General features: G+C 41.8%; 1 protein-coding gene across 5 annotated transcripts in view; it reads right to left on the reverse strand.

Moving 5' to 3' along the window:
* Nucleotides 1-17,129, reverse strand: part of SORCS1 (sortilin related VPS10 domain containing receptor 1) — a 507,304-nt gene that overhangs the window by 8,760 nt on the left and 481,415 nt on the right. For all 5 annotated transcript variants that reach the window (XM_032312692.1, XM_032312691.1, XM_032312688.1 and 2 more), the window contains exon 24: nt 12,487-12,586. In XM_032312692.1, coding sequence (XP_032168583.1) covers nt 12,487-12,586 — 100 coding nt within the window. The remainder of the gene's footprint in view (nt 1-12,486; nt 12,587-17,129) is intronic.

A 17,129-nucleotide genomic window follows, 5' to 3' on the forward strand; every position in this document is an offset into this window, starting at 1 on the left:
TTAGCTTCTGGTGTGGAATTAGCATAAATTAATCCCTCTTCAGTTGTGGCCTAAACAAGGTAGAAGCCTGAAAGAAAATGCTGAGTGGTTGATTTGCCATTATGCACACAGAGCAAAGCAGGGATACGTCAGTACTGTAGGGGACCCCGCATTTCTTTCTTCTTCTTTTTTTAAGAGAGGGAGCGGGTGAGGGGTGGAGACAGAGACTCTAACGCAGTCTCCATGCCCAGCCCAGAGCTGGATGTGGGGATGGACCCTTACAAGTCTGAGATCATGACCTGGAGCTGAAATCAAGGGTCGGACACTTCACGGACGAAGACACCCAGGTATCACTAACTTCACATTTCTAAGTCTGGGTGCTGGCACACACTGTTTCTGAAATCCTGGCAGGACTCAGACATGCACTGAATTATTGTGTTCTATTCATGAGGACCTAGGCTGATTATAAAAACAGCACCGGGTGTGGAGCCTGCTGGAGATTCTCTCTCCCCCTTTTCCACTGTTCTTCCCCCGTCTCTAAAATAAATAAATACATCTAAGAAGAAAAAAAAAAAAGAAAGAAAAAAGCTTGTAACAGTCCTGCAGGACAGAAACTCATTTAACTCACTATAGCATTTCCCAAAATCAAATGGCCACAGCCCCTTTGCAGACCAAGGTCCTGCACAACATGCTTGAGGAAATGCTTTTACCCTGAGTACCACATTCCCCTTTGCTGCAGCCTTGCCCCTTGGTTTGGTTTATTTCCAAGCTGTGAAGTCAACAATACGGGGGCATCGGCTGGTGGCACTGGGCTCTTTGTGTTCATTCTTATTCGAGCAAAGGGACTTTCTTGGAGACCTTCTACCTGCCCTAGGACTCTGAAACCCTGAACTACATTTCTAATTCAGTTCTACATTTCTAATCCAGAAGTTACTGTGGTCAAGGAACTTACAGAAGCAAGTTTGCAAATGTGAATTTCTTTTCGACTCTCCTGCCTCCCAAGCAGAACTACACTGGGCTTTAAAGATTTTATTTATTTATTTTTTAAAATTTATTTAACAGACAGAGATCACAAGTAGGCAGAGAGGGAGGCAGAGAGAGAGGAGGAAGCAGGCTCCCCACCAAGGAGAGAGCCCAATGCGGGGCTCGATCCCACAACCCTGGGATCTCAACCTGAGCCAAAGGCAGAGGCTTTAACCCACTGAGCCACCCAGGCGCCCCTACACTGGGCTTTAGTTACATGCCTTGAATATCACAAGATCCATGTGGTCTGCAATGTCTCCAGAAATTAAAATGATATGGGAATGGCACAAAGTTTATTTAGGAAACAGAAAGAGTGGGGTGCCTGGATGACTAAGCATCTGCCTTTGGCTCAGGTCATGATCTCCAGGGCCTGGGATCTAGTTGGGCTCCCTGCTAAGTGGAGAGCCTGCTGCTCTCCCTCTGGACCTTCCCCTGCTGTTCTCTTTCTGTCTCAAATAAATAAATAACACCTTAAAAATAAAAAGGAAAGAAAGAAAGAAAGAGAGAGAGAGAGAGAGAGAGAGAGAAAGAAGAAAGAAAGAAAGAAAAAGAAAGAAAGAAAGAAAACAGAAAAAAACAAAGGGTTTTCACTTACAAAGCTCTCTTTCCTGGCCAACAGGCCTTTCTGTTGGTTCAAATCCAAACAGAATCATGAGAGTCTTGAGGACTGCCACTCCTGACTAGGATAAAGCCGTGATCCTGCAGGCCTGAGGGCCGGACAGTGTGAGAATTCCAGGGAGGCACTAATGACTAGTGAAGCATTGTGGTTCATTTGAAAGGGAAGATGAGTCTTCAAGAACATTGAGTCATGCAGTTTAGGTCACTTGGCCAAGTCATGACAACTCTGGGTACCTCAAAGACCAAACATATTACAGTAATTGACAGACAGGAGGAGAAAGATGCATTTTGGTTTTCTAGGGTTGAAAGTAAACAAGAAATCCTGCTTACCAATTTGGCAAGTGTTTCTCAAAGTAGAAGTTTACAGACTACCTGAATCAGAAGCGTCCTGGAGAATGTGTGAAAATGCAGTCTCCCAAGCTTCACTTGAGAAAAAAAAAATTACATCTCTGAGAATCATTCCCAGAAATCTGCACGTGTCCCATGCTACAAATGTCATGGTGATGTGTGCCAGTTTGAGAGCACTGCATGTTAGGACCCACCTACCACCCTTCCTAAAACATCCAGTACTTATCTTAGAGTGTGTCTGATCTTTATATTCTCTGGGTCACTAAAAACAAAAGAAGAACATACCCTTTGATTACTACTTGTAGCTTAATCTGGGTATGACTTCAGGAGAGCCTGCTAGACTACGGAAAAGCATTTCAAGCCTCCCCTAAGAGCGTGGTGGAGATTGGCTGCATTGCTGGATCAATTCTCTACCTCACTCTGTGCACAAGCCTTTCACATTCTAAGTCTGAAGCTTTTTGCACCAAGAGGTGAAACCTGCTTCCTCATCCCTTGAATCGGGGCTAGGGCGACAATAGCATGTGGCCATGGGATGACACGGGAATGAGGGTGTGCCAATCATGAGTTTCAAGGCCTCTGCACTTTTGCTTTCTCTCTTGGAATCCTGTCATTGTTATGTATGAACACGTGCAGAATAGCCTGATCAAGCATGACAGACCACGTGGAGAAGAATTTAATTATCCTAATCAAGGCTGTTCTAGAAGACACCAAACATCTTGGACACCAGAAGACTAAGACCAGTAGAACCCCCTACCCAAGGACCCACAGCTGATGGCAGACACACAATGAGCACAGATAAAACCAGGACCATCCAACTGATCCACAGACTCAACAGCAACTCACTGTTAAGCCAGTAAATTTCTGGGTGGTCTTTATTACAGAGCAATAGCTTATGATACCTTCTCTATTCAAAATTCTTCTCTTTCAATTGGTTAAACACCCGATTAGCAATTCTTATGTTTGGGCTCTACATTACTCAGTTCTTGCTATGGACCTCTGCCCTTATTGGCAGAGAGGCAGGATATAAGTAAGATAATCCTAACTATTCTGTCCTAAACCAGAACACTTTATTAATGAAAAGGAATGCTATTCAAGTTTATGCACACACTATAGATATAATCCAGAACAGTCCCCATCACTCTAGATATAAGACAATTAGTGTCTAAAAGGTAGCTTGTCCTAGATTCTGGTGTCTTTGTCTTTTATGTGTGTTCTCCTGCCTTCTATTTCCTGCCAATTTCTATGGACTATGTGCCTTGCCTTCCCCTTGGGGAACTGTATCTGGTGCATCCTAACTACTTATTACTTCTATCTATTTCCAATGTGATGCATGTTTGTACCCTTTCTCTGAATGGTTCATCTGATAACTCCCCCTTGACCATTTTCCACCCAAGAGTTTCTAGAAATACCTCAGCTGGTGTTTCTTACCAACTCAGGCCAGTTACCAGGTAGATATTGAACACTTTTTTTATGGGTCCAGAAAAACCTTAGAAAAAAACGATGAAGAAAGAATTAAAGCTGAAGAGCAACCTCGGTGCTGGACCCTGGTATATTTATGAAAGTATCACATTCAGGTAACTGCACTGGCGAAAGGGGTATATTTAAATATCTTGGCATCTGTTCTTACTTGCCATAACACCATAATGGCTTAGTAGTTGTCAGAAGCCAGTGGATCCACATGATGTGAAAAGCCTAAACATTTGCAGAGGGAAAATACACACACACACACACACACACACACACACACACTCACTCACATTTATATATGAATATATTTATAATTATCTATAAATATATATATTTTAATCTGGGGCACAAAAGTAGAAGGAAAAATACTAACAGGGCGACTATATTCACAAAGACTTATAAATAATAACTGTGTAGATAACAAGGCAACCAGAGACTAAAGGGACACGATGAATTTATTGGCTGTGGAAGAATTTCACTAGTACTAATTTCATCCCTAAATGGAAAATGCTACTGCAACAATTTATTTCACTTTACAGTTCAGAGCTCCACAACTCCACAATGTGGCATCTGCATGCAGAATGATGTGGTTTAGACGATACTGTATTTTCTAAAGCTTCTCGACTAATCCTTTGCCTTCAAGTGGAAAGGATCTTTCTCAACGTGAAACTGTCAGGCAGAATTCATGATGTATCCTGACCTAGGCTGAAATTCTGGTTCTTCCTCCCCTCCCACATTTATTTATAACATATCCAAGGGTAGCAACTGAAGCCCTTTAACTGAAGTCTCTAATATACAGAGACTGAATAGAGACTGAAGTCTCTAATATATCCATGATAATATCTTTTTATTAAACCAAAAAAAAAAAAAGAAAAGAAAGAAAGAAAGAAATTGAACCAGTCAGCAGCAACCACAGAGGGCCAAGATCACACAAGATAACAATTTTATTAAAAACCCACGCATACCCTTGACAAAGGACAGCTTTCCTAAACCCAACAGCTTAAACAGGGGACTGTTAGACAGACAGGAGAGGTTGGGAAGTTACCGTGTATTAATTTTTTTTTTTTAATTCAAACTGGAATTTGAATCTCTTCCTTTGAGAAATATTAACCTTTCACATTTTTTATCATACATATCCAAGTCTCCAAAAAGCAGAGACCCCACTGGAAAGCCAAAGGCTGTAGAGCACCCTTATTCTCACACACATGTAAAACCACAGGGAGATGCAGATGGATCATTTTCTGCTCACACTAGCACATTAATAGCATCTAGATAATATAATTTGTTCAACTTTCATAAAACTCATGGCTATTCAATTACATCTGCCACTAAGATTCTAGTTCACACTTTAATCATTTTTCAACCGCCTCACGGCCACAGCTCTTGGCTGGCCTTTGCCATTCATCTAGATTATGGATAGAGGAAATCTCAGATTTGGAGATATGTTCCATTTTTTTTTTTTTTTTTTTTCTCCTTCCTCCCACTCTCGGCTACCCATTCTGCCAATTAGGTTGGCTCCAGATACGCAGAAAAATTAGATTTTAATGTTTATTACTAATTTCCTCCTGCACTTAATATCACAGACTCTTTTTTTGTTAAATGCATGCCTTTCCTTTAGTGGATGCCCTGAGCTGTAAATCGGATTTATTGCTGGTGATAGCCATGTGCGCGTGCACCTCCCCTTGTTGTGCAGATGGAGTTGTGCCTGTGCAGTGTTCTGCTGGAGAGTCTGGTGAGCCTGGGGGACAGGCCTGGCTGTACCTGTCTCATTGGGGGAACTTGTGAAAAATGAAGATTTCCGGATATGACTCCTTGGGATTCAGATTCAGGGTATGTGCAGGGAGACCTGAAAAATCTCTATTTTTGTGAAGCTGCTGAAATCATCGCGATGTAGAGTCAGGTCAAGAACAGCTGCTTTGGGGCACCTGGGTGGCTCAGTGGGTTAAGCCTCTGCCTTCAGCTCAGGTCATGATCTCAGGATCCTGGGATCAAGCCCCATATTGGGCTCTCTGCTCAGCAGGGAGCCTGCTTCTCCCTCTCTCTCTCTATCAGCCTCTCTGCCTCCTTGTGATCTCTCTCTGTCAAATAAATAAATAAAACTAAAAAAAAAAAAAAAAAAAAGAACAGCTGCTTTATCGCTTTATCACTGGGATGGTCTACACTAGCTTGTATGGAGTCTTTCCAACCATACCTGTTTTGAGGGAAGGATCAGTTCCAGCCCTTCTAGCTCTTCTAGCTCCTCTGTGGAGCAGCCCCTACCAGCTAAATTTCAGTATATTTGTCCAATAAATCACTCCAGGGAAATGCAAATCATCCCCATAGTCCTGTTGTTTGTAATTGAGTATGAATCAATCTGGTTAGATGTTGTGTTCTAAATAAGATGTCAGTGTTACCCCTTGCTTGCTGGCTGAGTAATTTGCATTCTTGTGCAGAGGCTCATCTCTTCTACCTTGAAAGAACTGACACATTTTTAAGTTGCTTTCCTCTACTTTCACTCTCAAATATAAACACCGAATTTACTCAGGACCATGGATCCTCACAGCACCAAAGATACAGGGTGTGAAGTAGCTTGGGAGATTTGTACCAGAATCAGGGCTTTGATCTATCCATTGTCAGCAGATCCCTTCTACCCAGGAACCTGCTAAAAGGTGGCAAATCAAAGCTCTGAGTTGAATGTCTAGTCTGCTCCTGGGCTCACCTGAGTTTCAACCTCTTATTTCCAGCCTCCAGATGGGGTTTTCCACTCCTACGCTTGATGACGTCAAACCCAACACGAACCACTAATCTGTGGCAACCAAAAAAAGGGGCTCCTACTTCTAGTCTCCATCGCTATCAGATAAATTACCATCTCTTCTTCCCTCTTGGGTTGAAAAGGTCTTATAAAATGCACTGATACTTCGTTAAAGAGAGAAAGAATTATTGACTGTTGCCCAAACTTATTATTTAAAAATCCCTTCCATCTGCCCCTTCTTTTCTTTTCCATATTCAACATTCTTGGTAATTTCAAGAATGCAGTAATGAGGGTTGTCTCACTAGTCTGTGTGGACGATGAGAAACCATTTATAATATGAATGGAGTATCAAATAATGGCAGATTTGACTTCCTGAATTTATCCCTCTCTCTTTCTTCTGCTCATACTTTCACCTTCAGGAGATACACCAATTAGGAGTATTTAAGGATCTATCTCTAGACACCCCAAACCATGTCAAACTGTGTATCACTTTGTACAGAAATCACATGTCACCTTGCTTTGCCTCTGCTCAACATAGTCCCTCAAGGCCTCAACGTGGCATGGTTATTTTCTCTTTCCTTGGAAAATTCAGATTCAACATAAAGGCTCATCTTTCTTGAGCTTTCTGCATGGAATATTCTCCTTCCTCTTTATTTAGAATTAGTAAAGTTTCGTGCAATTCATTTTTGTGCCTCAGGTCGAGCCAGTGTGGAGTGAGTGAAGGCGTAATTGCAAAGTGAGGCACAGAAGCCTGTGAAGAAGAGATGATAAACTGGAAACAGACGTCAGCCTTGAGTAAATTCCAAGTTACTAGGGGCAATGAGAAAACTATTGGCATTTTGAGGGTATTTTCTTAACAGCTTAGGTTTGTTTTTCCATAAGTACCTGCAGAGATCAAATGCTCTGCATTAGATGTGAAGGCATCCTGCGATTCTTACTGGAGAAACTCTCCCTAGGGTGACATCATAGCTCTTAAAGTGTGGAAGAGTATAGATAAACAAAAATATTACAAATTAAAAAATTGAAGGCCAGGGTAAAGGCATAGATGAGAGAGAGCTCCAGGGAGATGTCACAAAAGATGTAAAAAAGGTCTGGTTTGATAAGGTCAGGAGAGTGCAATTGAAGGTGTTGACCCTGAGCTCCGCCATTAGTGAGGCTGTTCTTCCATGTGGGGAAACACTCCCGCCAGTGACCAAAGCAAGGAGATGAAGGCTGAAACACAGACTTGCCACAGGGTCCTTCAGGAATAGCTCTCCTTCTCACTGCATCTCTAGGTTCTCTTATTCCGAGATACAGAACTCTAATTTTTCTTCAACCTGCTCATTTCCCACAATGTGCATACAAACAACTATCCCACTTCCTGAAGGGATTCCTGTTGTAAGAGAAACATGAGATGCATTTTCCTCAGATGCTTGTTGGGTACATGAAGCCAAGTCTCCCCTCACCAGTTGTTTGGTAAGAAGCAGCATGTCAGGGAGCAGGTTCGCAATTGAGCAAACTGAACCTAAAGGTTAACGGAGGGAATGGGATTTTGAATATATCTGACGACACACCTAATTACTTACAAAAGTCGCAGTTACTGAGCACCGGAGACATGTGTGTTCTCTACGAGGTACAATGGTTACCATCATCATCCTCAGACAAATATAGGTTTTAAAAATCCATGTGGGCTCCGAGAAGAGATAGATGGTAAGAAGAGTAAAAGTAGTAAAAGTGGTTTTTTTTCTAGTAAAGTCTCTAGAAAGACACCACGCAAATGCTGGCCCTGAGCTGACCCTTAAAATACAAAGAGACAAGAGATGGAGAGAGGTGGTGGATGGGGGAAGAGTATTTCGCTTGGGAACAGCATGAGGAAAGGTACACTTCAGTCAGAACACCAGCTTTCTAGTCAAGGGCCTGGCTTGATCGATTTCTACTCCTGTTCCCCTCTCTCTGGGCTGTGTAACGTCATGATCTTTGTCTGCTAAACACGGATGCTTTCAGGTCCCCAAAGCCGAAAAGAGCTTATGCAGGTCCCAGCCCTCCCTCAACTTCTCCTTAAGGGCTTCTCATTCTCACCCTAGTCATACATAATTTCAAATCCCTCTTTTCCACAAAGAGAATTTCAGAAACATCGTTGTTGAGTGGGCAAGCTCTCAGGAGGAACTGAAGAGAAAGGGAGAAGCATGGAATCACGAAGAACAAAACAAGGACTGGTTCCAAGTTGAGATCCGTGTAGACACCAAAGCTAACGAATTCCCAGGTAGAACGTGGGCGAACAGCCTACATCCAGTCTCTCATGACGTCCAGACCGAGAAGTGCTTACCTAGTGCTCCCATAAAAGCAAACAGGGAACTGAATTTGAAAAACAAAATAAGGCCAGTAAATTCCTGAAAGAAGACAGCTCTTTCTCCTTGGAGACAAAACAAATTATGCACTGCCTCTCTCACTAGCAACACACTCTGGCTCAAACATTTTTAAAAAGAAGGCTGCCGAACATCTGCTGGGCAATTAATGGGATGCAGCAGCGGCTGTAATGGTCCCTGGGAAGGTATTAGCAATCCTGCTTATGAGACATGAAATGTTGCAAACAGTGGTCCTTTTCCTTTTTTTTTTTTTTTTTTTTAATTTTTATGTCCTCCTGCCTGTAGGAGATATGAAAAGAAGGGAAAAGGAGTGAGGTAGAAGTTCGGCATCAAATATTCTTCCTCACTGTTTCCTCTTTTCCCCACATATCTTCATCCTTCTCTTCCTAGCCAAAGGAGTGTGCTTTTTTTAACTTAATCAGAGAAAGTGTGGCAAGTGTCTCAATCCACTATCTCCGACCCAGTGTGCCATTTTTTCTAAGTGTGAGAGAATTTCCCCCAGTGTCTTGGTAGACCCAATCTACTACTCTGTTCAAATAGTTTACAACAATCAGATGGCCAAGGCTGACTTAAGGCACTCTCCTGATGGCTAGGGCCAACTTAGGGGCATTCCCAGGGAACCAGATCCCTCACATGCTTCCCTCTTCACCAGAGGCACTGAAGAGAGCCCATCTTCACATAAGCCTTGTCTTTTGTAGTGACAGTCAGGCTGAGAGCGATGCTGCACCTGTGGGTATGACCAACTCTACTGCTCTTGTGAAGAACATGGCAACACTCAACACAGCCCAAGTTTCCTCTTCCATTATTCCCTCAGCCCTTGATGTCCTCTCCCTTTACTCGTCAAACTGGAGCTGATTATTCACATATAAGTCCATCTGTACTCTACGAGCCAGTCATGATACTGATCAATGATACTGATCAGTATCATCATCAATAATACCAGCTGATCAAGGTTTGGAATTATCCTGCCATAAAGTCCTACTATCCAATCTGACAGAGAAGAACCTTGAACAATGCACAATGGTTGGAAGTCAAAAGACTTCTCCCTTTCTCCCAAATGCATAGTCACTGGGGTTTTGCCTCAAACTATTTTTTAATTTTAGTCTCTCGATAATCTTTCATCATACGGATCTCCATTGTGGGAACTCTTCAAATATCAGTGTGTTTACATGAGTTCCCAGTTAACATACCTTCTTCGGGCCACCCTCTTCTTCCCGGAGATCTGAGTCCTGTTCCCCAAGTTCCCAGTGATGGAATGAACCGTGAACATTAATTGGAGAAGTTTTCCAGATCTTCCCAACCTTGCCATCTGGAACTTACATTGGTGAAATTAACCGTTCATGGTTACCAGGAATGGACTTTCCTTCCCACGGGGAACTATGAATCCCACATAGATGGCTTTACGGGCCTTTCCTGTATCTGTTTCCCTGGCCAAGCCCTGGCTAAACAAGTTTTAGCTAATTACCAGTTTTTTGATCCCTATTTTTTTTTTTTTTTTTAAGTCTGATCCCAGCTCTACCAGGCGCCACTACAGGAAAGCTTCCTTAAGTAACATTGAAAATAAGGTTCCAAATTCAGCAAGATATTCTGAACCATTTCTGGCATGTGATGTGAAAAACAGTTAAATAAAAATCAGGCACATAAAATAACAGAAGATAAATATGGGGGTATGGGAGGAAGCTAAGGTAGGAAATGCAGGTGGCCTAGAGCTGGATGGGTAGGGTTAGTTCTCTATTTAATTTAACCTAGGATGGTCCCCTTTCCTGGTAAACAGTAAGGGAGTTTTTTCTAATAAATCAAGCTAATCCATAGCAAATATGTTGCCTAAAGATAGCGTTCACATAGAAGCTGTCTAGCTGTAAAGCAAATTTTGACTACAAAGGATGGGATAGTTGGCCACATCCCTGCAAATCCAAAATTCAGTATGGAACATCAGGCTCAGATGTTTTTAACCTCTGGAATGAAATGGAACAAGTAGCTCCAGCTATTGGAGGAGAGGCTGATAAGGTTCAGTCTGCCACCTAAACAGGCTGGGCTGTCTAATTAAATTAATCAGTAGATCTATTTAAAACAATTTCAAGTTGTTACTTGCCACTCATTTGAAAAATCTGTCAGTGGCTTGGCTATCAGGATGACTACAGCGGATGCTTTTGAACTTTGTTTTCCAGTACAACCTGCCCTGTGTAATTGCCATGTGTCTCCAATGTCCACCAAAGACTGAAGGTCAACCTTTTGGTAGGAAACAGCGAACCTAGATCATCAAATGCCCTGAGATAACTTGGCAGCTTTCTTTCATGCCTTAGGCTTAAAGGTTGCTCTCACAGGTCTTGCATAATTCTCTATGTTCTCACATTTTCTCCTTCTCTTTATGGCATGTTCACCAGCAGTACAACTCAGAAAGTTGCGTTTATTACTTTGTTCCCCAACTAGCCTTCCCCAGTGACGGAAGCTTCGTGAAGGCACAGACCCTATCCTATGCTGAGAACGTCGCTTGGCTCAGAGTGGGGAGGCACTCCAAATGCCTGTTCAATAGATGACTTAGGATGGCAGCCTAGAGAATACAAGACCAGCCCTCCTCAATCCTCTCAGCTCTTAAGAGTCACCTTCCTCAAGGGACACTCTAAGTCGGTCCCCCCGCCACTCAAACACCCTGATGACTTCCCAGAGCCCACCAAACTAAGTACAAAGTGCAGCCTGGCATACTTCCATGCTCCTCTGCCATCCTGTGGTCACAACAGTGACTTTTAAACATTTATTTTTGGTTTTAAGGCAGTGGGATTTTCTCTAAACAAAGTATTTAATGAAACCCTAATTAAAGAGAGAGAGAGAGAGAGAGAGAGGAGATATGATCCAAACAGAAAAGAAACAGAAAAGAGGCCAGCAGCCAACCTACTTGGTCTTCCTCTACACCTAGGCACACCCCCGGAATCTCCAGTTTTCAAATTTCCTATACAATTTTGATTGTTAATAATAAAATAAAAAAAATAGAAGGAAAACAATAGTTGACTATGTGCCAGGCACTACTCTAAGTGCACTGACTGAATTAACTTCACCCTTGCACAACCTCATAGACATAGGTGTTGGTGCCATTTTGAAGCCTTTGAGAAGTTGTCTCTTCTCAAGGTCTATAGGGCAAGTGAGGGAACTAAGACTGAAACCAATGATCTGGCTGCAGAATTGCAAAAATCTAAGTGCTGAACTGTATTGCCTCTCTATATAAGCATTTATTTATTGTACTTATTGAGATACCCCACCATTGCCCATTTCCTGCCCCCCACCACACCACCACGACTGTGACCACCAGACGACACCACACTCCATTCAGATTATGTTTTTTGAGGATAAAGACCATTTCCTGTTAGCCTCTGTATACCATGCAGCGCCAGAACTATACTCTGAATAAGTACTCAATAAATACTGTTAATTTAGTATTAATGTAACACAATAGTATCTATTTCTATACACTTGGAATTATCTGAATTATCACTGAGATTTCTACGTAGCCACGAAAAGATAGAAGATTAATGATCCTAAGATCATACATGACCCACTCAGGGTTTATCTTGGTTATGGTCCTGTGCAGTGCTTAAGTTCCAGTTATTCCTACTCACTATCCCAAAACTCAAATAAAGAAAATTCTTTATAACATAAATAACTGAAATTAAGGTTTTGCCAAAAGATCGGGGAAAAAAGTTATTGTAAGTTTAACTTTATTTTCAAGATTCCTGTTGATAAGGAGCAAGTATTTAGGTGATTGCCTGACAGTTTTGGCCAGTGACTAAGTAGGAAAGTCTCCTTATGCTGCTGTCTTCTGGGTCCCCATGAGGGCAAAAACCTGAAGCAAGGGAACCTCCAAAGAGGGGCATCCTTATTTCTCATTAGCAGTGCCATCATTTCATCTGTGCTGAAAAAGCAGACTGGGATCCCCCTTGTGAGAGCCACGTGCGAGAAGCAGGGACCTGGATGGAGACTGACCTGATGTTAAGTGGGCTGCATGGACAAGGATTTGGACCCCGGGCTTCAGCTCAAAGTGCACCGAGTTCTGGTTGAGCTTGTGGATCAGCAGTTCTGATATCTGAAAGAAGAAAGGTTACAGTGAGCGCCTCCAAACGTGCTAGTCCTTCCGGTAAACAAATAGGCTGCGAAATATTTACTGCACTTACCAAGGCAGCCTAACCTGATACCTGTGAATTCTAGAAATGAGTCTTGTGTGAGTTTGAGATTTTATTCTGGAATATGCGCACACAGTGATTTTTAAAGCATGACCCGAGTTTACATCCTAATTGCTACAAAACAGGATACACTCTTAGTAAATGCAAACATTTCTGCTCTTAAAAAAACTATCCTGTGTTATCCTAGAAAACTCACCCCCAGTTTTTTTTTGAAAGAGCATTTATTATACACAAAGACTTAAAAGAAGTAATTATGTACAATTTATCCATTCTGGGGAGGTCTGTATGCATTTATTTTACTTCTTGATGGTGGACTCCACCGTCTCCTTCCCCTTCCCCTGACTGTACTGTGTGGTTTTTCACAGAATAGACACTTTATGAATACTTGCTGAACTGCAAATATAGTTCCACTAAAATAATAAATTATACAGTTGGAAGGAACTGTAGGCACAACCTAAGTGATGCATTGGCCGATCCTTGTTCCCTGCTTATGGACATCAGCTAACCTACTCCCCAGGCGGACACCCGTGTGTACTGGGCAGACCTATGGGATTCTGGGCCTTGAAATAGTGAACCTCAACAAAGGGCAAAGAACCATATTTGGGTAGTAACAGCATAAAGGTAGGTTTGACAGAAAAGGTAAAACTCTGTTCTGTTCACTTGTTTGAAGTAGAAAATCCAGCCCCATTTTCTTATCCTTCTGAACAATTTCTGAAAAGCAATTGAAATTGAAATTGAAAACAATTTCAGGGAAAACCACACTCCTATTATTTTTATCTTACTTTATTTTTAATATTCTAATCAACTTAATATTTTACTTAATATGCTATTTAGGTCTAATTAGATGCTTTTTAACAATCTTTTTTTTTCCTTCTATAAAAATGTGTCAAGTTTCACTCAGCCTACTGAGTAGCCAAAATGACACCTTCGATTGATCCTTTTATCAATTAAGCAGGGCCTGATGGCTTTGTTTTGAAGCAGAGTCCTTGGCAGACCCCCGATGGGTAATGGAACTGAGCTGCCCTGCAGATGAACTTTGCTTAACCACAGGAACTTGGGACGACTTTCGGTGACCCGCGGTCCAGCACCTGGGATCCTGTGCAAACTCAGCATCTCAAATGCTTTCACTTGGCAAACCATGCAGAAAAACAAGGTTGTGATACACTTACGGTGAAAACAACTTTCTCCTCTATAGTAGGCTCTATATTACTCTTTTTCCTGGGCCCTGGGAATCTTCTGGAATGCTCCAGGTTTACAGGAATAGATTTCTAACACAGACTGTGCAGAACACTTTCCCTGTGTGATCTCTAAAGTGTTGCAATGTATAGACTTGTATTCTACCTTATAATTTACTTGGTAAGTAAATTTATGGGAATCTGGCAGGATTTTTGGTAGAGGTCATTCAGCAAGGTTTTTGCTAATGAAACAGACACACACCCAGGAATATGTGTGTGTGTGTGTGTGTGTGTGTGTGTGTGTGTGTGCATGTATGTGTGTGTGAAATGTACACATTTACATACATATGCATATATATGTGTATATATCTATATTTATATTTGCAGAGGAATATTTTAACTCAAATGGGAAAGACTTCTCAGAAGTAATTTATGAACTGCACTGCTTTGCAGAGTCCATCATGTGGGCAAGAGGGAAATATGTATTCACAAGAGAAAGACTTCTCTCTTTAAACCAGTTGATGTGATATTTACTTCTTATTCCTGAGGATGCTTTTTCCTCAAGTGAGAGGTACAAATAACTAAACCAGAAGAAAGCGTTCATCAGAACAACATATTTCTAATTTATAATCTCTGGGAGAATTCTTTGTGAAAATAATTAACTTCCAGGATTTGTTTTGGGTTTATAACATTGCTTCATTGGATTTATCTGTATCATGTACAAAACTAAGCAGGCTATGCCAAGATAATCTGGTAGCAGGAAGTATGTTTCATGTATTTAACTTGCATGAAAGGACACGCAATAAAGAACACGTATCTATGGGGAAGAAATTACGCACAGAAACAAAATTAAATGAAATGTACATCGCATACAAGAATAATCTCAATTAGAACCGTGTAATTCTCTACTCAAATAAATGAGTACAAAATTGTTGACAGACTTTTACAATTTTAAATGTTTTTCAAGCCATTTGAAGAATTGTTTATTTTGTATTTTCCATCAGATCATGAGTTGTTATATATTATACATAAAATATACCCAAGTATATATACCATATACATAATATATCTGCACTGAACACTTTTTTATTGGCAAAGCTGCCTATGTCTCAGTATTTTTCTAACAGAGAATGTCTTAGGTGTTAGTGCTGGTGTCTCCATGGGAAGGACCATGGAGCTTACAGGACCCATTTAAGTTTACCCAGTTAATATTTGAAGAGCTGACACCAGACTTCAGTTTTGTTTGATTCCTAATGCTGGGGCATTTTGTTAAAAACATTTTCCTTGAACCAGCTGACAAAAGGAGAGAGCAAGAGAGATGTGGGAAGAGGGCTGGCTAAGCTGGTTTCAGAAATTAAAGAAAAAAAAAAAAACACCACCACAGCAGCATTTCATTAATTATGCTGCCATCTCTTATTCGTCTTTGAGGAGCACTCATCACCCCAGTCCCAGGACAGCTGCCCAGTACGAGCTGCGCCAACAGGCAATTGCCAGCCCTCTCCACTGGACTGCCGTATTGTGCTCAGGAATCAATAGAGTCTGTACTGTTGGGAGAGACTTTGGCTGTGAAAGGGGGGCATAAACTGGGATCTGGAGAGCAGGTGACTGTAGCCTACGTGGGGAGAACAGAACCTTGCATGATAGAGACTAAGAGGGAGAACGTGTGACTCCGGGGACACCGAACTTGTTGAAGCCGGTTCAATATATTTATTTTTCTTTCTCCGGCCAGGGAAAGTGTGTTGTCTTAGCAAACTGCACGTACCCTTTGTGCCGTTAGCCCTCTCCTGCTGCTCTCCTACGTAGTCCATTTTCTATTCTCTTTCTAAACAATCACGACCAAAGAAACAACATATTAGCCTTGGTATCTGCCCACTGGTGGACTCTGCTTGGGACTCCAGGGTAGCCCACACTTCCCTTGAAGTACCAGTTAAAAAGACAGTGGGGATGCAATAAAAACACTCGGAAAGTTACCATCCGCACGGAGTAGTGGGAGGGAGCTGCTACAGGGAAAACACCTAATACTGGGGCATTCACAAAATATAAAATATAAGTACGGACATCAGAATAGGCTAGGTTAGGCTGGAGTAACAGGGTTAAAGGCTCAGAGGGTTCCAACAATGAAGGTCTATTTCTGCGTCACACTTCACACCCACCACAGGAGGACGGTGGTGCCGTGTTCATTAAGATCACACAGGGATACAGGCTGGAGGAGCTGTGCCCTCCAATGTTTCTGTCCACAGCACCACAGGAGGGAAAAGGAGCCCTCCAGGGTTGATAACCAGCATTTGAATACTTCCCCTTGCAAGGAAACAAATCACTTCCGTTCCCAACTCATTGGCCACAATTAGTCACATGGTTCTTCCCACAGAAGAGGCACACGGGTACCCGCCTACCATGTATCCAGCAGGAAATGAACTGGAAATAGTCCACAGCAGTGATGGCTGCCAACAAGGAGCAAATTTAATGCTGAATCAATGTTTAATGTAACCAATAGGAGAAAACACTCTCAGGGTATAAGAATGAAACACGTTAAATATTGAAACACAAAAACCGGTAAGTTTAAGAACAGAGCAATAGGTAAATTTACAAAACATATAAGCCAAACAACTGGTACAAGGTGAAACCATAGATGCGAAATGGTCTTTGGCAGACTTCCCAATGATAAAGTTGCACAAAGCCAGAATGCTAACATTTATCTCTGAAGCTGGCGGGAGGTATGCAAACCCTACTGAACGTAAATAGCATTCTGGTGCCATGTTCAGAGATATTTGCCTGTAATGACCTTGGAGCTAACCCACCTCGTCACTCCTGATCCTATTATATTATTAAGGGCCTTTGAAACAGCAGCTGAAGAATCTTCCTTTCGGATTCAACAAAGGAGGAACTTTTCCAATTCATACAACGTAATTTTTGGATAAAATCACGAAGCTGGCAAGGGAACCAAACGCTCATTCTTCCTAACACTAGCTTACCCAATTCCTTTCATTGTTAGCAGCAGAGAACCATCTCGATTAAAGTGCCTGAGAAGTTTCCTGGGTGATATAATGAAGAAACACCTGGGTTGTACGTATTTCCTTCCTGGTATTCCCCATCACCAGCTCTAAGTTTGTTTCCCTTGGCCGTATTCCTTCCAGTCCAACTTTTACCTGATCACCTTCCATTTATAGTTTCCTATTTTAATCGTCTTCCTTGGGAACTCCAGGGTATTTCTATAATCGAACTCCCCATGTTAAAAAATCTGGACAGGGTAGATTATATGGGTAATAGTCTG

The sequence above is a fragment of the Mustela erminea genome, chromosome 14 (genome assembly GCF_009829155.1).
Source record: "Mustela erminea isolate mMusErm1 chromosome 14, mMusErm1.Pri, whole genome shotgun sequence".
Lineage (NCBI taxonomy): Eukaryota > Metazoa > Chordata > Mammalia > Carnivora > Mustelidae > Mustela > Mustela erminea.